Raw genomic sequence first — 22,855 nt, 5'->3', positions numbered from 1 at the left:
AAGAATCTGGACCTTCTTTAAAATCAAACAAACAAACAAATAAAACCCCAACCAAAACCTGCCAAACCTGCCCCCCCTTTACCCAGGGTTATAATCGTTTTGATCAGATTTAGGGTGTTCAGCACCAGCTGCATTCCTTGCTGGGAAGGACCCCTTCTAAGATGGCTGTATGAATACCCTCTAATTTTCTTCTCTGTACCTTCAGGAGCTGAGCTGCTGCTGGTGCACTGTCTGTGAAGTAGAGAACATTCCTCAATCATCTGTTCGCTGGTACAGCTGCGAGTGACCCAGAACTGCACATCCTGCAACCATGGTGTACCAAAAATCAGGTAAATTTTTAACTAGGATCTGCTCTCATCCCTGGTTATGCTACATGAGTACCTTTATCCTTTGGATTCTTAGACCCCACAGGCAGGGGGGAAAAGTGGCTTATAGGAATTATTCAGTGTTTTACTTCATTTTCTATTTTAAAGTGAGGATTTAAGAATTCTGGTGATGTGTGGGATGAAAGTGTAGTTATGAATGGTGCAGCTATGGCACTGTTACAATTCACTAGGCCTTGGAGGGCCGTGTAGGAAGGGTTTCTGAAGAGAAGAAATGAGAGATTAACCAGTGATCTGAAATCCTAGCCAAATGGCAGTTGCCAAAATACTGTAGGCCAAGTGAGCAGAAACCTAGACTTGAACGGAGCTGCATTGCTTGTTATGAAACCAGGGACAAAGGAGACATGGAGGAGGGACTCTTTCCTCTAACCTTGTGTTGCTGTGGCTTGTTTTCCCAGTTCTGTCTCTTGCCAGCAAGGCTGCCCTTTCAAAATTATGGTATGCACTTGACTGGCATATTCATATTAAGAATGGGTTTAATTAAAACAGGGGATTTGTCATCAGGAGGACATCCAGAGATGTTAGAGTAAAGCAATTAGGGTCAATATATATTCATTTAAAGTGCATATTTATTCTAAAGAGGTGTTTCTTGTTCAGTTCCAAAGCTGCCTATGATCTGAACTCAGTCTGGTTTACATTTGACTGGGTTTGCTTCCTGTGCATAAGGATGCAGTGTGTGTCAATGTATACTCTGTCACTGATGTGCCTTAACTCTGGTGAGTGTTCCTGTACAGCTAAACCACTGTGAATCTGTGAATACACTAAGTTTTTCAGATGCTCATAACCAATTTTGCTAATTTTAGCCCACAAGGTTGTTTTTTAAGCTTCTATATCAAGCACTGTAATGGGAACTGGAGATTTATATGCACTTGTCTGCAAAAAGGTTTTGTGTTGAAGTGTAGAAAACAGCACATCTTGAGCAGTTAATTCAGAATTGTTGTTTCCCAGCCATTTTTTTGTGGCTATGGATAGATTTCAGTTACCCTTTTGATTTCAGCCTGTGTTCTGAAGCCCAAGAAGCAATCAGAGTAAACAGCGGCTGTTTACTGTCTGGGCAGCTGTCTTCAGTCATTTGTTTCAGCAACCCCAGTGCACGTGTTTCCAAAATGCTGGGCTCTCCCAAAGAAATCTCTGCCAGCAGCAAGCTAGCCTAGCTTTTCCTAATATCTGTAGGAAAATATCTGTAGCGGTTACCTGGGGATGGAATTTAAGCCTACTCACCTCTTTTACTTGTCTAATGTATGTGCAGAACAGTTCCTTCCTTTTGCTTCACAGTAACCTCTTACAGTTCTTGAAGAATGCTATTACGTTTCCCCTCTGCCTTCTCTCTAGGTTAAATGCCATTTATTTCAGTTCTCCTCCCTGGAACAGTTTTCTAGAGCTCTCGGAGTTCCTGTTCTCCTTTCTTCCCCCCAGCCCCCTTCAGCTGGCTGCCCTTTTCTACATGAGATACACAACACTGAACCATATGCCAGCTGAGATGTCTTAGAAGTGAGGCTTGAGTTCACGTCATTCTTGTGTCAGTCCTTCCAGTGGCAAGTATTAATTTTGATGTTTACCTGAACACTGTGAGGTGCGGATCAAGACACTTGAAGTTCACAAGCCTTTGTAAATATTGCATGAAGGAGTAAGTCTGGACTGCAGGTCTGAAAAGGGGAATGGTGCCGTACCTGTAGGAACTGCAGAGGCTGTGAACATCTGAGGTTTCATCGGAATTTCAGGTCTAGCAATATTTCAACTCTCAGAATTTCATTCAACTTTGGGAATGTTTGTATTTCCACCTGCAGTGTATCGTTACATGAGCTCTAATTGGGCAGAGGTAGCAGCAGAGCTGTCAGGCTGAACACGCCGGGATAGAGGCTGATGCTTGCTGAGTGTTCAGTCAGCTTCTGCAACAGCCTTTGCAGTCTGGAGGGTGAATATCGCAGGTGGCTGAACTTGCACGCCTTGACGACTACCATGCCGTATGTGTGACAGCGCTGGACGTGCCATGCACACGGATCCGGGTCAGGGCTGTGATGAGACGGCCTCTAAAGGCAGTGGGTGTGCTGATACACGTGTGAATTGTCTCTCCCCTGAGCTGGCAGGCTGGGGTTGCAGTGCTGCATGTGCGCTGCCTGCATCGCTGTCTGCAGCGCAAGTTTGCGGCCTTTTGGCATTCCTGGTGGCGGGAGCCAGCGCCCATGCCCGTCCTGCGGCCGTTCCGCTGCCCGGGGGACCCGCGCAGGTTCGGCGCCGCGGCGGCGTGCCCGGGATAGCCCGGCCCTGCGGTGCCGCGGCGCCGGTGCAAGTAGCAGGGGATGGCGGTAGGGGGTCACCGTGCCTCGGAGCCAGGCCCTCGCCGAGGGTGGCGGGGCTGCGCTGGGGACGGGCAGGGGCCCCCGGCGGGACTCCGCGGTGAGCGCCGCTCCTCCGCCGCTGCGCGGGGCACGGGGGCGGCTCCCGCACGGCTCCGCTGCGGCCGCCCGGCCCCAGGCTGGGGACGACCCTCGGCCGGGGACGCGTGTCCGGCTGTCCCCGGGGAGAGCCGGGCAGGGGGAGGCGGCGGGGCGGGGGTCTGCCCGCGGAGCAGGGCAGCGCAGGGGTCCGCGGCAGAGGTGAGTCAGAGCCGAGCGGCGGCCCCGCCTGCCCGGAGGGGCGGGGGTCGGGGCGGCCCCCCCGCGCCGGGGCTGCGGGCGGAGGCGGTGGCGGCCCCCGGCAGCTCCTCCCCCGCCCGAGTTACAACCGGTTCGTGCCGGCCGCGGCCCGCCCGCCGCGCCGCGATGCGGGGCTGCCCCGGCTCCCCGGGGGCGGCTCCGGGCCCCCGCCCCAGGGGCCGCCCGCCCGCAGGTAACGGGGCCGGGGCCCTCGGGGGGACCCGCGCTTCGGGGGCGGGGGGCGCGGGTGAGGGGAGCGGGGGCCGGGGCCGCGGCCGGACGGAGCCCCCGCAGGGGCCGCTGCCCCCCGGTTCTGCTCGGCCCGGCCGCGCTCTGCGGCGGGAACTGCCCCGGGGGCTGGGGCTGGGGGTGGCAGGGCCGGGCCGGGGGCCCGGGAAGACTACGCGGTGTCCGGGGAGAGGCTTCGGGAAAAGCAGCGGGAGCGGATCGTGCCACCGGCCCGGAGCGGCCGCATCTCTTGCTGTGCCCGACGACGGCCACCCCTCGGTGTCGGCTGTGGTGCCTCCTGGTGTGCCCTGTTGGCATCCGGAGGGCGCTAGGCGGTGTGCGACATCAAGCACCTGCCACGGGCACATGGCAGCGGGCGCCCGTCGCCATCGGTGCGTGCCCATTGCGGGAGCTCACCGGCCTCAGCGTGTGCCCATTGCGGGCGCCTCGTGGCACCCCGGCGGCTGCCCCGGAGCGGGGCTCTGTGGCTCGACCCTGTCTCGCCGTGTGTGGCATAGGGACGGCGAGGGCGACCTTCAGTCACCTCTTGGTGCGCGTCACTGCGCGGATGAGCGCTTCCCGTCGAAACCGGCCTGGAGATGGAAGGCGTCAATGTGTAACGCGGGGCTGCGGAGCAGGGCTGTGGGCTGGCCCCCGAGGGCGTGGGGAGAGGCCAGGCGAGCCAGGGGCTATAAGAGGCCATCCATCCCCACGGAGACTCTGGCCAAGGAGCACGGACGGACTGAGGGAGCAGATGCCGGAGGGAGCAGATGCCGAAGGGACCCCTCGCAGGTTGTGATGCGTAACGCGACGCACATGGTGCTCTGGTATTGCAGAGGACATACCTGGTAAATCGTGTTGGCTGGTGGTTTCTAGCAGTGCCGGCTCACATCTGCCTGCACGGATGTGTGCTAGTGTCCGACAGGCAGTTATACTTGCGGGGGGGTTTCCATCCCGTCCGGAGCAGTGAGGCTCTGGAAACAGGTAGGACTGGTTCTGCTGAGCTGACAGATTTGTACAAAGCTGGCTGGTTTATGTGTTGCCCCACTGATGCTTCTTAATATAAACTAATTTTGCACAATAGAAGAACATTATCATATTGTTGGTAAGTTTTGTTCTGGTGTTTTGTTTTGTTTTGTTTTAAATTTCACACTTCTTCTGTCATCCGGCAGAAATAGAAGGAAACATTGATATCGACAAGCCTCTTGCTTACCTTACAGAAGGGCAAGTAGAGAAGTGTGAGAAATAGGCAGACAAGAATACTGAGAAGTAGAAGTGAAATAGATATGTTCAGTGTCACACAGGAAGCTACTGCAGTTAGAACATCAGTTAAAGCCTGATGTCATGGAAGTACAGATGCATTTGCAGTGATTTTAATGCTATGCTTACACTGTCACATCAGTACATATGCAGGTATTTGGATATGATGAGTATGTTAAAAGCAACTATAATGCACCACTCTCATGCTCAAGGTGTTCCTTGCAAGCTAAGGGTAGCAGAAATTTCAGATCGTAATTGCAAGAACTTGTCTGAAAAATAAACAGCATGTTAGAAGAAATCTGGTTCAGCTTAAAATGAGGGATGTTACTTTTCTGGCTGGTACCGTCTTGAGCTGTAGCAGTGCCTTGCAAAACTTGACTAGCCCAGTGTTAATCACGCAGTGTTTCTGCTGACATCGGCTTTCTTTGCAGCCATGTGCTGCTCGCAGAAAGCAACACACTTGCCCAGGCTCCGGCTGGGCACAGAACAAACTGGAAACAATCGTTGCTACTGTCTTTCTCAAGATTCCCTTTGCCACAGATTCATACAAGTTGCTGTGCTGAGGGCTAATGTTCCAGTGGTACTCATGTCCTTTTTTTGTGCTCATCTGTCATCTTTAAGCCAAATTCTAAGATTTATAGGAAGGGAGTTCAGTATTGTGATACTGCTGCTCAGAGCAAAGCAAATAGTTGCAGCCAGACACTTCTCTCTTTCCACATTGAAACTGTTGTTCAGTTTGTTCTCTAGGGTTTCTTTTTGTTGTGGTTGGTAAAGGCGTTCATCAAGCAGCTCTCTTTCTCTGATTCTTATTCGCAGTGAATACAACTCACTGAAAAGCTTTTTCTGACCAAATTTCAAGTTGGTGTTCAATTCTTTGTGCTTCATGTCTCTATTTCAGTATTTTTATGTAATTTGGTTTCCTGGAGCCTGAAACAATATCCCTAGGTTTAGTGAACAGTAAGGTTTGTGAAACTGTTCCCACCTGAATCTTAAATGGTGGTTTGTCTGTTACCAAGATCACACAACTCTTCCTGGTTGGTTCTGAGAAAAAAACAAAACTATTGATCACTCCCCTCTGTGTGGGCTTCTGCTTCTTTATTTTTGGTGTCCACAGTTATCTGTACAGTTTGTGTCCTCCTTCTGTACAGACAGAAAACAGTAAAGGGCACTTTGGATCCCTCCCAAGTTGATGCAGAGATTTGATGTCCATGCAAGTGAAGGTTTAATTCTCACTGTCAGTTCTTTTTCCCTGCTACCAAGCTAGTACAGTATAACTTGCCACCTTCAGGGAAGCATTAAATACTGTGCCAATAGAAAGTGGATTGATACGGTCCCAGCAGTGGCTTTGTTGTCCAGGACATCTTTAACTATCATAGCAGAGGGCTCTGGGGAACAGGCTCCTCGTGCAGGTCTGTCAGCTCCCTGCTCTCTACGGCCTTGAGCCTTCAGGGGAGTTAGAAAATACACCTCAGTTTAGGTATCAGGCACACAGCAGTGTGGGGTGAAGGAATAACCCGCAAAAAAAGGGAAGGGAAGCCAGGTCATTAAAAACAGCCCCTGGGATTTTATAGATCTGTTATTCCTCTGAGGATGATTTCTGGGGGGAAAATGATGGTGTTTTTTACTTTTCACTTGACACTTGCAGACTGTAAATGGCTTGGCACATTTAGAAAATAGAGATGGTTTTGATGCCTAAAATTTTGTTATTTAGCTAAAAGATGTGAAAGAGATGTGTGATGCAAAGTAGGAGTTGTCAGGATATAGAAGGTTGCATTTCTGCTCCTGTAAATTGGGAGCAGTTGGTTAAATTCAGTTATGCTGTGCAGCATTGCATCAGGTGCCAAACTAATCCAGAGGTTTTTAATCTTTCTATAAGAAAAGACTACGTGACCTAAGACTACAAAATCTTTTATCATCTCCTACCCTGTCCTTGCTTCCTTCCCATCAAGTGTTTAGAATAGCAGAGCTGAAGTCAGTTGTCTTTGTGCCAAATTTTAGGGCATCAATATAATGGAAATCAATATAACAGCTAAAATGTGTTTGTTTTCTAAAGTTCATTTTTTAAACAAATATGAGTTGGGGTTATTCATTGTCTACCTCCTTATTGTAGAGTTTTTCTGAAAACTTCCTTGCTTTGTCTCATTGTCTGCTTTTAAAGCTGTTACTTATTTCCACTATTTTTTCCTCTAGGCAGGGACTAAACAAGCCAAGCGATAATTACTTAACTCCTGGAGAGATGCATAGATCTCTTGGTGACTGCATTCAAATAGCTCAAATATTTCATGTAGAAATACGGGGATTCCCTTTTGTGTAAAGGATATTGTTACAGAAAAGAACCTATAAGCAGCTTTTTAATGCTTTGGTACCTTATGGTAGGGAATGACTTCTGTCTATCCCAGCTGCCACCCTTGCATCTCATGGGATCATGGGACACTCACCCGGCACTGGAGTGAGTCAGAGCTTACATTTGTAACTGAAACAAATAACTTTGTAACATTTGTGCCTGGGAATGTTGTATCTTCAAGGACAGTCAGTATGTTAAAATTGTAAATCACTCCCAAAGGACCCAGAACGTCAAAATGTATTTTACATTAGTGGGCAATGTTTTTGTTATTTGAGGGCTCAAGGCTGCTGTCAGATGGTAATTAATTGCAGGGGATCAGTACTTCTCCACTGAGATAACTTGGTTGCTTCTGAAGTTCCTCTGAGAAGATATTAAAAAGAAGACATTTCATGTGAAGCCACCATTTTTTTCAGAGTTGTGTTAACTGCTGCAGTGATACTTTGGCTGAAAACTTCCTTTGTTCTTTTTCTGCAGGTAGTTGTCACATGAAGGTACATTTATAGGAAGCTGACGGACTTTTTTGTCATCATCTGTGAGTATCTACCCTCAAAGTAACATTTAAGTGCATCTGTAAGGTACAACTGGCCTTTTTCATGTCTCTATACAATTATTCCTCAAAATTTTATACTGTAGTGTTTTTGGTAAGTTTTCCATGCAAATTCTTTAAAATTGCCCAAGAAAATTGAGGAGCTCGAATGGGAATTCTGTTACTGTCTGCTGGTTTTCCCCATTGCTTTCATACAGCAGTATTTTTTTTCCATTTCCTCTGGGTTATAAGTCAAAAAGGCAGTGCAATGCATTTATTTTTCTGCTTTGCCTCTTGGGAGACTCCCAGAGCAGAGTTGTTACTGCAGCACTCTTAATGCTTAAGCTGCAGTGTGGAGATGGTCCTTGAGAATATTTCATGAAGAAAACAGGGTGAGACCTTATCTCTTTCTATCTTCCAGGATAAAGGAAATAAAACTGTTGAGAATCTTATGTCTGGTTAGTGTCAGAGCCAGGAACAGAGCATGGGTTTTGTGATAATCACTCAGGGAGATTGCTCCCTGCAGAGAGGGAGGGCAGGCTGGTTGTGTGCACAGGGGGACTCCAAAGCAATGCAGCCTGGAAAACCTGTAAATTCTTTGCTAGACTTTAGAAGTATTGATCCCTACATTCACCTTGAGAAGGTGTGAGGGCGGTGGGCTATTTAAAGCCGTAGGTGCACAGGTGATGGATTGTGCCATGCAAAGGAGCAAGGTGGTATTTCTGCAGTCCAGGAAGGGATTGCCAATTTGGGGCAGGCTGATGTGTGCCAGCTGCACAGAGGGCAGACACTCTAACAGGTTATAGCAGATTTTTGTGTGCATGTTTACTGCTGTCATGTCTTGGCATATAAGCCACACCTGTACCCAGTCTTAGAGCTCACTTCACTAATATATACAAAGTGATTTTTGGGTACAACACTCTACACATCACTTTGTTGACAGAGCAGAGTACTAAACTGTTACTACTGCCCAAAATGTCAGTCTTCCTCTTGGTCTGCCCCTCCCAGAGTGCACCATCTGGTGGCAAACACCCTAATAAGTGGCAAGATACTGTGCTGAGATGGGAACTGAGCAGAGATTTTTTACTTCTTTTTTGATATTCATGGTTTTAACAGAAGGTGACCGTGAGGCATCTCTCAGATGTTATTGCCTGAGGTTTTCACAAAGCCTGTTTAACACTCAGCACATTGAACGTTTCTCTGTCATACAGTGCTGGTGTATGTACAACTTACCACGCTTTGAGCACTGTCTCTGTCACACAGCAGAGGTGGAAGTATGGCAGTTCTAATTTTCATGGCCTGTCTGCTGTGCTGCAGCTGTTCCTTGAAGGCTGGCTGAACCCAGCCTCTGTCCGAGTGTGCACTTCTCTGCACTGCTCCCTCGTGTTCACAGACCTCGCTCAGTCACGCTTCTAACGCTCTGTTGTGTTTGGGCTTTGTTTGCACAGGTGCTGCCCCTGCCTCTGCACCCAGCTGACAAGATGGTATTTCGGAAGCCACCAGATGGTGGTTGGGGCTGGGTGATTGTTGTCGTTTCCTTCTTCACCCAGTTCCTGTGTTATGGATCACCGCTGGCGGTGGGAGTCTTGTATTTGGAGTGGCTGGATGCTTTTGGAGAAGGGAAAGGCAAGACTGCTTGGGTTGGATCGCTAGCAAATGGAATTGGATTGCTTGCCAGTAAGTGCAGAAGCAGTATCTATCTTAAATTGAAACATTTCCAACTGATGCTTTCATCTGTGTGTGCTCTTGGAATTGTATCAGAGACAGCTGCAAATGAGGGTGCTGCATTTTTGTTTTAGGTCAAGATGGGTAAGAAGATTACATTTATATTTTCACTATGCATAAACCAGAGCAATATAGCAATAAAAGAGCAATAAAGATATTCCCTTTAGAAAATTCAACACAATTGTATTTGAATAAAGCCACACTCTAGGAAGCTGAATGGTAATTTTGTTGACACAATTTTATTTTTTTTTTAAATGAGACTTTAAGACTAACATTTACATTATTGTCCTAAAATCAGAGCAAACTGTTAGTCTGAAATGGTTCAAATACTTTATGGAAAAAAAGTCAATTAATAAACCAGTTACTAATTTTTCAGCTCTAGCAGTAAACCTACCAGTTAGGGCTGGTGAGGGCTCCTTTGCACTCTCTATTTAAGAAAAAACTCCCTTTGAAGGCTGGAATGTTGTGGCTAAAAGTAGCTTTAAATAAAGCAACTTTACTGGAAGCCTTTCTATTATAAGACTTGGAGAGTTTTAGGGAAATAAACCCCCACCTTGAAATTTCCCAGGTTGTTGTTGTTTTAATATCAGGAATGGGTATTTACTGGATCATATAATTAACTTCTGTTTTTCAAAGATTTGCCATGGGAACTATTATCTATTGGCTGAACCTGGAAAAAATTGCCTGTCAGCAGGGTAACTGCTACAGGCAAAAACAATAATGTGGTTTAATGGACAAAATGCAGCTCAGGATCCTGAGCAAACTCCTTAAAAGAAAGCTGATGTTCCAATAGCAATACAGACCTGAATAAAGAGCACTGCTTTGTATGGCACCAGAACTGAGCAAATACTGACAGAAGAGAAATGGGCAAGGGCAGGTGGATCACTAAGCACAAGAAGACACATTCAGTCTCAGGGTGTGAGTAAAGGACTGTACATTGCTCTTCCATCATACTTTTCTATTTTTCTGTATTATGGGTATTAACTGCTGCTGTTAATACATCAAGACCTAAATAAATGAGTGAGAGAGTGAAGTGGGAGGAAAATAAGGATAAATAAGGTGACTACTGAAGGAAAAACTAGGCAGAAAGAAGTTGCAAGAGAAGAACACCCTCTTGTAGGAGATAAGAAGTCTCTGGCTCTGTTAAGAGCCTCAACCCCCTTTCCCTTATGTCAACATTGTGCTGGTTTCCAGATTTCTTAGTGCCCTCTGTCTTGCTACTGTGAATGATTGTTAGCAGCGTGCTTTGTGGCTGTGCTGGTTTTGGCTGGGGTTAGAGTTCATTTTCTTCTCAGCGGCTGTGTTTTGGATTTGTGCTGAATGCAGGGCTGATAATGCAGAGATGTTTTTGTTATTGGTGAGCAGGGCTAACAGAGCCAAGGCCTTTCCTGCTGTTCCTGCTGCCATGCTGGCCAGGAGTCTGGGGGTGCATAGGAAGTCAGGAGGAGACACAGCTGGGACAGGTGACCCCAACTGACCAAAGGGATGGTCCATGCCATGTGACATCATGCTCAGTATATAAACTGGGAGGAGAAGGAGGAAGGGGGGATCTTCTGAGTGATGGCATTTGTCTTCACGAGTAACCATCACATGTGATGGGGCCCTGCTCTCCTGGAGAGGTCTGAACACCTTCTTGCCCAGCCATGGGAAGCAGTGAATGAACTCCTTGGTTTGCTTTGCCTGCATGCAAAGCACGCTCTGCTTTCCCTATTAAACTGCCTTTATCTCAACTCAAGAATTTTCCAGCTTTTAGCCTTCTGAGTCTCCCCATTCCTGCTGGTGGGGGAGTGAGCCAGTGGCCGAGTGGGCTTGGTTGTGGCTGGGGTTAAACCATGACAGCAGCAAATGGAAGTTTCTGTGACTGAGTAATAAAAATCAAACTGATTTTGGTATAAAATGATTAAATGAAGTTTTGACAGGTTAGGAGGAATGGTGTCTGTCCATGTGATTTTATTCTTTCAGTTTGACACTCAGAAGCTTAATAATCATTCCTACCTTTTATGCGTTCAAAGGAAAGTACAGGGAAGGTCTTTTAATTACATTGATGTTATCAGAGTTGGCTGAAAACAAATTCTATGTTTCCAGCTCTACCTGAAATGAAAGATCCCGCTGTTTATCAAGGTGGATAATGATAAATCTACTAAATTTCCTCCTTGAAACTATGCAATCTTATGATACAAGTTGTTTAGTTTTAGTTTTTAGCTGATGAATAATGTTATCTTTAAGTGGTAGGTTTTGAAGTGCCCCTTGATTAGTGTGATGGATGTCTAGTGCATTTAATCAAATTACTTCTAAATATTCTTTAAAGCCTGTAACTTGATACAGTCTTTTTGTCATGATGCAAGAGACTCCCACACTTTTATTTAAGGCTCTACTGAAGAGCCATTTAGACTCTTCTGTGAGCTCTCATCAACTTAACATCACCTTTGTGAAGCTGTAGATGCCAGTCTGGATGGGTACTGGATGCCAGTATGGCAGTTATGGTAGATAAGCAGCTACAGACAGGAAATAAGTCTGTGTCCATTTTCTTGGGAAGGCTTTTCTCTTTGATAGCACTGGCAATCATTTTCACCAGCTTCTGCAGCAGAAAAAGTTAGGGCCAGTGACTCTGCTGTATTAGTACTGTAATTTCGCCAAACACAAGAAAACGTGTATGGCATCTGGCACAGAAAAAGGTTCTGTGTCTTCTCCCCTTCCTTCTGTACGTGTAGTCTGAAACATTTTTTTAAGCAGCTGATGCTTGTGAGCACTTTCATGTTTGCTGCATTGGTATACTTTCTGAAATGTTTACTTCTGACTTATGTGAGAGCTAAACTTAGACTGGAGACATAGAAACCCAGTCCAGCACCTTGTTTATTTGGATTCATTTCCTGGGCACCTGGTGTTTGATTTCTGTCCTTTTGCTCGCAGCACAGACGGTATTGCTAAGGCCAGTGTCCAGCCTGAGCCGGACTGTTCACGTCGTCAGCTGGAGAAGGGAGCAGCGCAGGGACCTGGCTGAGATCTTCCTTGTAGGGTGACTTGGGTTATGGCTTTCTGTGATGAAACCTTGCAGAGCATTGGAAGAAATGTGCCTACAACAGTGAAAGACAAGCATCAGTGTTATTGTAGAGGGTAGAGGTGAGAGCTTCTCTGCAGAATTAGGTGTTACAACATCGATCAGGCTATGGCAGATGTGGCATATGGCTCCAGGGCTTGTTGCACAGGAAGAAATTGGAAAAGCTTAGTAGGTTTCCCTTACTAAAACAGGCCGGAGGAGGATATTTATGTATATTCTTGAACATCATGTGTTTCTTCTGCACCAAGTGTTCTTAATTTTGCATCCATTTGGAGCCTGAAATTAAATTTGATCCATGTTACACTTGTTAAAAGCAAAACAAAGACCTTGGCGCCTGTAATAGGCACCACAGCTGTTTATAGTAAGAGTTGACTTCACAGTCCTTGGCACAGGAGGAGACACCAGCAATGTCTCCGTTCCTACTTCCCCTCATTAATGGAGAAAGAACAAAGGGAGGATCCTCTCTTGAAAGGCATGCCTTGATAATTTGATGGGGTGTTTCTGCTGGTCTGAGGCATTCAGTGCTAGATGTTTAAAAAGCTTAATTTTGTGTTTGCAAGCAACAATTTTACTTCTCTATAACTGCCTTTGCAGCATCTACATATTTTTGGACAAAACCCTCACACATACGTAGCTTCCACTGTACAGTACGGAAGCTGTAAATAGCTTGTGCGTAGGGGAGAGGGTGTCCCCAAGATTCCTCTGAAAAAAGCCCAGTTCATATAACAAGTTTTTTTAGAAGGAGACTGTCTTTCCAATCAGCTGGGAGTGGGTTGCTGCCCAGTATAAAAAGCTTTTTTTCCGATCTATATTCGTATCCAAAGTACAGGCATTTGGAGAATATTCTATTTATTATAACCAGCTTTTAGAAATGCGCTTAATATGCAAAAAATATTCTTGTGTTCTGTCCAGTGGATTTTACATGCCAGTCCATGACCATTTTTTCTACTCTACAGTTTCAACAGGCTCGGACAGATACCCAGGTAGGGTGGGTCAGATTAATGCAAGTGATAAGAAAAAGAATTTAGTTGTCCAATATTGCTTGTTTAGCAAAAGGTTTTGTGTGTGTGTGAGGTGAAGGAGGGAGGACCCTTGAGATGAGTGAGTGGAAGGAGGGAGTGTTGTTTTGCAGAATTGTTTCGACTTTGTGTGAAAATATTGAGGAAGAAAGTGCTAGTTCTTGATGTTCATGAAACAAAACAACTTTGTACTTGTCAGGAGGTCAGCAAATTGCACTAAGTTTAATAAAGTTCCTGAGTGAGCAGCAGGTGGTTTGTTTTCATGTCTCAAGGACTCACTGTCACATCCAGGTCTCACTGAAGGTAAAGTATTTAATTCAAAATAATCTTAATAAAAATACCAATGTACAAATGATCCCTTCTAGGTGTTCTTCCTCTTTGGTCTCTCTGTATGAAGATCTGCTGTGAAAACCAATCTTCCTTCTACTGTTGCTTCCCATTTTGTCTGGGGATCCTGTTGACTGCTGCCCTGATAATTGTGTTGCTGACTGCGAGCCATGACAGGTCGTGTGCAGAAGAGCAGTGTCTGCTCCTGTGCTCAGTCTTTCTTCCTAGAGTTAGCTGTCATTCCTATAAACTGAGCTGGTATCTTTTTTTGGTAGAGTTTGGTCTAGTTTTAAGAGACATCATTTGGAAAGGAAAAAGCCCTAGGGATTTTATTTGTAAAAGAAGTAAATATTTATCAATGTCATCAAATATTGTACTAGTTCCAGTGCTAACCCCTGGAGCTGCTGGCAAACGGAACAAAATGCTGTTTCTTAAGCTATTTTTCGTGCTTACTATGGAGGGTTGCCACTGTGATTTTTATTATGTTGCTCATATTATGGTGAGAGTCAGCTAATGAAAACCCTTATGCTGCCTGAAGGGCTGTTTCCTGTGTGGCTGGATGCAGACTCCTGCATTCCTCAGAATGCCGACTTCGAGCAAAATCCACAGGGCAGGTCTGAGTCCCACTCTGTGAAAGTTGGATTTTTAGTAGAATTTAGTGCCTTGAACCCATTGTGCTTCAAATTTTTGTAAAGAATAACAAGTTGGTGTACAGTCAACTCCTGTGCAAGTACCATGGTAATAACTGAAGGTGCTGTGCTGGGTGAAAAAAAAAAAGCCAGTGTTATGGGAAACAGAGAAAGGGAAGCAGTGTGAGGAGGCAGGAAAGGACAAAGATGCTGGCTGTCATGGGGACTTTCTTTTGTGACTAATTTTCTAGCAGTGTGATGAGTGTGAAAGTTGTGCCTAGTGTGAAGGGGAAGAGGGAGCTGTTTTTCTTCTCAACCCAGAGACGTATAATAACTATTTTAATACTTATATTGGCACTGCTTCTTATAAACAGGGCTGTTGCTGAGCTGCCAGATCTCTTGCTGTGTGAGATGGCAAATTGATACTGAGCTAACTGGAGCAGGTTCTTCAGTTTTGTGCCGGTTGTTTTCCATGTTAGAGCAAAAAGAACTCTTTGTACTCTTCATTCTCCTTTGGGATTAGATTTTGTAAATGGGAGAAGCTGAAAGAGCATCTCCTTGGACCCTGTCAGGGATGGTTTTGATCATGTTCCAGTGGAGATGTCCTTGTCAGGTTATGAAGACACATCTTTCAACTCTGTCTCTCTCTTGTTCTGGCTTGGGGTCAGAGGGTCCAGTTTCACCTTGGATGCTCTAGCAGGGGTCAGTGACATCTGTACCAGCACCATCACTCCAGACTGGACAGAGACCTTCTGAAAGTAGCTGTGTCGAAGTACAGAGAGCAGGCTGAAGGGAAATGCTGTTTGTTTTAGCAAAGTAGTGGGTCAGAAATAAAGAATAGAAAGAGTGCAAATTCCTCTGCTTAATTGAATTATATTAACACTACCTTTTGTTCTTTTAGTGTAGAAGAATTCTTCATGTAATACAGAGTCAATCCTTTATTTATTTTCAAATCCCGTGGTTTTAGGAAACATACCAATCTTAATTTGCCAGTTCTAGCAATTAATTCTGAGAATCAGCAACAATCTAATGCTCTCAGCTTTTGTTCTCAGCATGTTACTCTGCCCAGGTTGCACTGGCCAGCTTTCATTCCCACAGCATGCTGACTCTTGAGAAGCAGCAAGTGCTTAGATCTTCCCTTTTCATTGCTTCCAAAATCCAATTAAACCTTCCTTTCCTGGAATATGTTCTTGATTCCTCTGTAACTCTGACTCTTTGCCTGGATAAGCCCCAGGTCAGACTTACCCCCCTTTCCATTCCCTGGGCAGATAGTTCTAATGTGGGGCAAAATTCTGACCTGCCCTGTCTTTGAGGATGGTTTCACCTGCTGACGTATCTCTGCTCCTGCCTGCCAGAACTGCTTGTCCCATGGCCGGCAACCACAGGAAACCCTTGCCTGCATTCCCAGCTGCTCGCTCCTGTCTGCAAACCTAGGCAAGCACCATCCCCAGGCTCCAACTGCTGACCTCCTATCACCTTTCTGGGCTCACCTCCCTTCTGCTGGGAATCTCAGTTACGTGAGTCAGGGAGCACTAACCTTGACAAGTGGCAGACTCCAAAATTACTGCTTTTGCAGATTGAACTGACCATGGTAGTATGTGTATCACTTCAAATGAGATGCAAGTGCGGTGAGGTGGTTTGGTGTGTTTGTACTAAATAATGGCATTCATCGGTGTATCTAACTTCTAATCTCAGAGTTGCTGAGTGTTGGAATGGGGCTAATATCTAAGTTTATGTATGAATGTTTGGAACTCTGCTGGGTTTCAGATAAATTGTCTCTGCAAACCAAGTCCCTTCCTGGTTGATTACTTATGCAGGGCACCAAGCTGGCATGCTACTTAAGACTAAAAGGTGTATTCCAGGTCGCACAACTGAAAATAAGTGATTGTTCTACAATTTCTGTGTAGAGAGAACTGGCTGAGTAGAGGAGAGTATGAATTCTGCCCCACTTTGTTCTTGTTTTGAAGAACTAGGAGAACTAAGAACCGAGAAATATTGGGGAATAACCCCTCCTGAACTTGAATGTTGCTTGGCTTTTCTCAGTAAGTGACTTTTATTTTCTGTAGTTTTACAGGAGAAACTGAGATAGGTAGTAAAGAGTTATTTGTGGGTATTTAATTCCCTTGAAAATCAGGGAAGAATGGTGTTTGTCTGGTATACCAGCAGATATTCCCTCTATGTAAGCACCAGGTGGCATTCTTACCATGGCTATGATCCCAAGTTACTGTTTCTCCATTTCAGTTTTGTAAATTGCACACCAAGGTACTGCCTTTCTGAAACACAGTTTTTGTGCTCCATCAGAAAACACCTACTTGTTCAAGGCCTGGCTGATGGTCTGTCTTGGTTTCATGACTCAAGATGAAGATCCTTTCCAGAACCTTTGTGCACTTTAGCTGTGTAGTGACAGTGTTACAGTCCAGTATGTTTTGTATCTTCCTATGTTTCACTTGCTCTTTCCCTCCCAGCCCGAGGACCCTTTCATGGCCTCGATGTTCAGTTTCTCCTTGAGCAAAAATTTTACAAGCCTGACCTTGAATGTTTTTAAAACCGTTTTAGAGAACTCTGTGAAAAAGAGTACTCTGAATGGGCATTTAATATAATTATACATTTAAATCGTTACCACAAGAAACATTTCCAAAGACAGATATTTTTTAAGAAGTTTTCCTGGTGCTGGTGTTTATTAGGAATGTTTTTCCTTTTTTTTGCTTCTAGGTCCTGTCTGCAGTATATGTGTATCATCTTTTGGAGCAAGACCAGTAGCTATCTTCAGTGGCTTTATGGTGGCTGGAGGTCTCATGATGAGCAGTTTTGCACCTAACATATACTTTCTTTATGTTTCATATGGAATAGTTGTTGGTAAGAAACAGCTTCCCTTCATATTGAGACTTAGTCTTGATTATTTTGAGTCTTGGTTTATGAATATGAAATGGGAAACTGATTCACAGAGGCAGTGGTAGTCTGGGACTTGATTTATCAAGGAATACTTTACTTTTGGGCAGGGAGGGAAGGGTGTTGCACGGGCAGGCTGTTGCCATGTAGTAAAAGATAAAAAAAATGTAAATGTTCATGAGGGATTGAAAACAGTTTGTCCTCTGTTGACACAATTGTTAAAGATGGAGAAGCTGAGGTTTTACCTAAGGGCTGGAATCGAGCAGGTCTTCTGCTGGCATGAAATGCCAATCTTAAAGGAATAATAAATCTCTCTTCTGGAATTTTGTCACATGCTCATTCTAATTTGATAAATTAGAGATCATTAGGGAGCAATGTTGTTCTCCACGTTACTGGATTGAACCTAAAATGCTGTGCTAGAGGCATGAAAATGCAGTTGTCCTGGCAGGTGGTGACCTGCCCCTCTGTGCTGCTGTGGGTGGCTTATCAAATTAACTGTGTCAGGAATTTGGGCACCTCGCTGGCCAGCAGGGCCCTGGCATCGTGCTGGCCGGGCGTGGAGCCATGGGGAGGCAGCTCCACTGAGCTCTGGGGCCAGCCCTGGGCCCAGAGCCCTGGAGTCCCCCCACAGAGCCCAGAACTGTGCTGGGGAGCTCCTCAAACCCAGCCAGCTGCACTCAGGCTCAGCAGCCAGGGCAGGGAGGCTGATCACCCTGTGCGGAGCCAGGGTTCAAAGGCACCTCAGTACCCAGGGTGCAGGCAGCATCACCTGGGGGATAACAAAGGGCCATTCATTTCCCAGGGGATGGAGCATGCTTTAACTTTCTTATGCAGGTCTTGGATGTGGCCTTTTGTATACTGCAACAGTTACCATCACGTGCCAGTATTTTGACAAACGCAGAGGCCTTGCACTTGGTCTGATTTCAACAGGTAGGACTTTTAATTGTCATTCTCTCCAGCTTTTCAACTCTGATACAGCCACCATTACCCTGGCAATAAAAACCAGGGGATTATGTTTTTCTGAATTACTTCCCAGTAACTTAAGAAAGTTATTACATTCTTAAATCAAAATGTCAGTAGCAATGAAGAGAAAAACTCAGGCTTCAGATAAAATAGTGACTACACTTGCAGGTGTATGCTATGGGTCATCAATATAGATGAGGAAAGGATATTCACTGAAGTGAAAGCAGACTCATGTAGCTTGGGCTGCATGCCATGGATAATGAGAGGAAACATTCCACAGAGTCCTTTTTCTCTTTGTTCTTACCCGGGATCAGAGGTGAGAAAGAGATTGGAGATGCAGGATATAAATGCTGCATCACCACTACCTGACATTAGCTGTACTTTTACACTTTTTAATGGCCCAAGTAGGAATGGTAGGAATGGTTACAGATGGCTGTTGTCCCATGCCTTGCTTCCTGTGTGCCATGGAGTGTCTGCTCGGACCTGTTTTCTCAAGTGGCTGTCAGTGAGGAGAGACAGGGTCAGTATAATCAGTGTTGTGAGATACTGATACCACATCCTCACAAGCTGAGTAAAGGGGAGCTTCTGCAGAAATGTTTCTTGGGATCATTTTCAGTGGCTTTTGTTTGGATTCCAGGTAGCTTGCCTTAAAGCCTGACCTTAATAAACTGTACTTAATTTTCGTACCTGGAAGAGAAAACAAGCATGAATTTTATAATTGATTTTTCCTGTGTTTAGCACCGAAGTATATAAATGGTTTATATATAACCTAGAGACAGTCTTCAGGAAATAATTTTAAAGTTTGTCATTAAATTGACTTGAAAAGCAATGCACTGTGTTTGTGAGAGGACATCCACTAATTACAATGGATCTGTGCTCACTTCAGCCAAGAGCCTTTTCTTTAAATTACTGGCATTGCATTAAATGCTTGTGTTCATAGTAATTTCTTACTCTTCAGTGTTTCCTTCTGAATGGCCAAATTTCTCAAATGCATTTTTAGTCCTGTAGAGCTTCAGAAATGCCTTTGGAGTAAACTCCCACCAGGCAAACCCCATTCCTTAAACACCAGGCAGTCAAGGGCTGCTTCTAGGAGGGGTCCTGGTGAACCCCTGGTCTGTTCCTGCTTGAGAGAAGGAAGGTGGCAGCAAAGAGGAGAAAGAGGAAAATGCTGGAGTCTGAAATTCAAACTGTGATAACTGAAAATGGTACCTGAAGGGATGGATATATGTATGTGAGTGCAGGGCAGAAGGGTGGCTTAATAGTTCTCTGATGTTTTTCATCGGATATAGTACAGGTTCTACTTGTTTCTAAAGTGTCTGCTAGTGTTATTTGTCACAAATTGTTCAGATATTTTGAGATTTTTTAAAATTTTTGTGGCTACTCAATAAAGAAACTGTAACTTCAGGAGGGACGATGACTTAGCAGTTCATGAAACTGGGGAGAGAGGAGCACAAATGACCATTCCTGTGACTGAATTCATAGCTGCTGAATTGTGGAATTTTGTTAGAGCTGAAGAATGGTCTTGGTTCTTCAGTTTAAACCAAACTTATTTTCCTTTTATAGGATCAAGTGTTGGACTCTTTATATATGCAGCGCTGCAAAGAGAGCTCATCGAGCTGTATGGACTGGATGGGTGCCTGCTAATAGTCGGTGCCCTGTCTCTAAATATATTAGCATGTGGCAGCCTAATGAGACCTTTGGAATCATCCAGTTCTCCTCCACCAGAGAAAATGTGTGTAGACAAAGTCCCAGACCAATATTTTGTTTACCATGAAAAGGAAAAGACTGTTGAAGAAAACATTAGCATCCTTGAAAAGGGCTATATTGATGAAAAATGTGTGAACAATGTGCCTGATTGCAAACAGGAGAGCATTTTGAGTAAGAATGTATTGAGCTCAATAAACGTAAATGAGAAAGACACTTACAAAAAGAAAGTTGTGGAACAGACAAACTTCTGCAAGCAACTCGCCAAAAGGAAGTGGCAGCTCTATTTGACCTACTGGAAGGAGACCATGGTTCTTTTCAAGAACAAAGTATTTTCAGCTCTCTTTGTTGCCATCTTGCTCTTTGATATAGGTGGATTTCCTCCTTCTCTGCTCATGGAAGATGTAGCAAGAAGTGCAAACATCAGTGAAGATGACTATTTTATGCCCCTTATTTCCATTATTGGCATTATGACGACTGTTGGCAAACTTATTTTAGGAATACTGGCAGATTTTAAGTGGGTTAACACTTTATATCTCTATGTAACTACCTTATTAATGACAGGAGTGGCCTTGTTTGCAATTCCATTTGCCAAAAGTTACCTTACCTTAGCGATGCTTTCTGGGATTTTGGGTTTTCTAACTGGGAACTGGTCAATTTTTCCATATGTAACAACAAAGACGGTGGGGATTGAGAAACTGACTCATGCCTATGGGATATTGATGTTCTTTGCTGGACTTGGGAATAGCCTCGGACCACCAATTGTAGGTAAGGTCAAGGTGGACAGTATAAACTGAATGTGAGCTTGTCACAACCAGACAGAATTCTTTTGCGTGTCTAATAATAATGGAAAGATGAAATCAAAATCTGCAACAAAAAATAAAGTCTGTTAGGCTGATTTTGTTCATAACTTGGCTTTGAGGAAAAACACATTTCATGTCCAAGAGGTCAAATTGTATTATAGGTTTGGCCTATTTTATTTCATTTTATTTAGTTGTTTGGGGATTTTAATTTTAATTTATATGATGTTTCTCTAAGTTACCAGTGCTGTGTTACATTTCACTGATGGGCTTCTCTCTTGTCCCCATCCTCAGGCTGGTTTTACGACTGGACGCAGGAGTACGACACTGCTTTCTACTTCAGTGGCTTTTGTGTCCTGCTGGGTGGATTTCTCCTGCTGTTGGCAGCACTGCCCTGCTGGAATGCCTGCACCAATCAGGGCTCCAAGCTGCCTCCAAATACTTACTCCTACAAAGTTGCATCTAATGCTTAGGTGACAACTGGAAAACACTCTGCACCTTTTTATATTATATAGCAAAGTATTTTAGTAATTTTCCACTTATTTATGAAGCCCACAAATCCTCTTTCCACTAGAAAAATTCCATTGTTGCTTGTTTTTCAGTTCCTTTTTCTTCTTTTATTTCTTTTTTTTAAATGCTATTTTTTAAAAGTCTTGTTTTGTCTACTATGCACCATGTTTTCAGCCTTTGTCTACTGTAATTTCCTTTCACCCTGTAAATGGGATGTTCTGCTGTACTATCAGCTGTGCTTTTTTTTTAAGGGGGGTTCATATGGAGGGGTGAACACTTTGAAGCCTGCTCCTTATAAGAGAAGGCAGGCATTTCTGCCACCTTCTATAGGTCTCCAAGTTGCACAATTAGGCTTTACAAAACAAGAATTTGCCTTATTAAAATATAATACTGTGGCAAGGTGCTTTTAACATCATGCTTAGATTAACTTTTTTTGTCTTTTTAAAGTTTCTCCAATTTACAATTAAGTGCCAATTGTGGGAGGGAGAAGAAGGGAAACAAAATCATCCTTGTGTTGCATAACTGAAGAGAACATTATGATGAAAGTAAAGATTCTTACTACCACTGCGACTAAGAACCATGTTTATAAATATTGCACATTTTGTGAAGTCTGTTTATAAAACTGTTGAACCAAAACCTTTTAAACCAAGGAATAAATGTGATTGTTGAAACCATGAAAGGAAGTGCTGCCTTGGTTATGCAAGTTCATAGTCTCTATATCAAGGCTGGAGAGGTGCTCACTGAAGCCCACAGGTGAGTGTCTCTAAGGAAGTCACCCACAGTCTGGTGGTACTGGGGGCACATAGCCACAGTTCAGTAGGTTGAACCTGCTGCAGAGAGCTTAATCGTAGGGCTTTCAACAAAGTAGCCTGATTAAAAAGGGAAAATGTGTCAGCAATGTCATCTCTGCTGTCCTTTTTTGGTATGGATATAGCAAGGAGAAAAGTCAGTAACAGAAAGCAAGAAAAAGCACAGGGGAGGGTTAACAGAAGAAGTTCAGGGAAAGCTGATGGGGAAAGAGCTGCAACACCTGAACACCAAACAAGTCAGTGAAGAGAGAGCCCTTGAAACCTCCTGCCTCTCTAGCTGCAGGCTGCCCCTGTGTGGGTGTTGGGTTTTCCTGGCATGGCTGGGGGAACAGTGTGTGATGTTGAAGCCCTTCCTGAGCCAGGCAGATGCAAAGACAGGGTGACTTGGCTGGCTCTGCACTGCCCTGTGTGCCCTGTGCAATGGCTTTTGCTTACAGAGCTGCTCTCATGCCAAGCCTGTGTCTGGTTGCTCTTGTGTAGCAGTGACAGAAATATATCCATGTCATGGGTGGTATGTCCTGGGCACTGTGGCTTCTTGCTGTAGGTTTGAAGTTTACTGGAGCATGTTGCAAGGCTTGGGTGAGGTAGAAGTTCTGAGTCCTGAGTTACATCCTGCATGGCTGCCTCCAAGTGCCCCAGTAGTTCTCAGCAGTGCTATGGGCCTCAAGTGTCTAATATGATTCTGGCTCATTAATAATTCTCAAGATAAAAGCCAGGCATGTAACGAGCACCCTGTATTGTTGAAGTGCTGTGCACAGAGTTACTGTGTTTGCACACCCCATTAAGCAAGAAGGAGGCAACATCTGAGTGGGGCAGATGTATATGCAAGCAATGTTCCCTTTTCTGGTCCAAGGCAGGAAAATCCAGCTTGGCTTCAAACAGTTTTTGCTGACTTTCTGGGATTCACTTATTTTTTTTGTATTAAAACATGACAAGGATGCTGTTAGTTTGTCTCTTTATTCCTTTCTCTGCATTTGTCAGCTGGGTGTAACTACTGTGTGAGTTTTCTTCCTGGATTGCTTATTCAGTGCATGTGGAAAGAATA

At 44.6% G+C, this 22,855-nt stretch overlaps 1 protein-coding gene across 3 annotated transcripts; it reads left to right on the top strand.

Annotated features, from left to right (window-relative positions):
* Nucleotides 1–3,159: 3,159 nt before the first annotated feature.
* Nucleotides 3,160–21,680, top strand: SLC16A9 (solute carrier family 16 member 9). 3 transcript variants are annotated; one of them, XM_032115460.1, is made up of 7 exons: nucleotides 3,160–3,212; nucleotides 7,326–7,383; nucleotides 8,826–9,054; nucleotides 16,848–16,991; nucleotides 17,859–17,954; nucleotides 19,551–20,459; nucleotides 20,786–21,680. In XM_032115460.1, exons 3-7 carry the CDS (start codon nucleotides 8,859–8,861, stop codon nucleotides 20,962–20,964), a joined length of 1,524 nt encoding a protein of 507 aa, XP_031971351.1. In that variant the 5' UTR covers nucleotides 3,160–3,212; nucleotides 7,326–7,383; nucleotides 8,826–8,858; the 3' UTR covers nucleotides 20,965–21,680. The 3 variants fall into 3 exon arrangements, with proteins under 3 accessions (XP_031971351.1, XP_031971354.1, XP_031971353.1); XM_032115463.1 differs by lacking the exon at nucleotides 3,160–3,212 and adding an exon at nucleotides 3,418–4,039; XM_032115462.1 differs by lacking the exon at nucleotides 3,160–3,212 and adding an exon at nucleotides 3,418–4,095.
* The last annotated feature ends 1,175 nt before the right edge of the window (nucleotides 21,681–22,855 follow it).

This window comes from Corvus moneduloides, chromosome 8 (genome assembly GCF_009650955.1).
Source record: "Corvus moneduloides isolate bCorMon1 chromosome 8, bCorMon1.pri, whole genome shotgun sequence".
Classification (NCBI taxonomy): Eukaryota; Metazoa; Chordata; class Aves; order Passeriformes; family Corvidae; genus Corvus; species Corvus moneduloides.
Note: the sequence above shows the minus strand (reverse complement) of the source record. Positions and strands in the feature narration are given on the sequence as shown.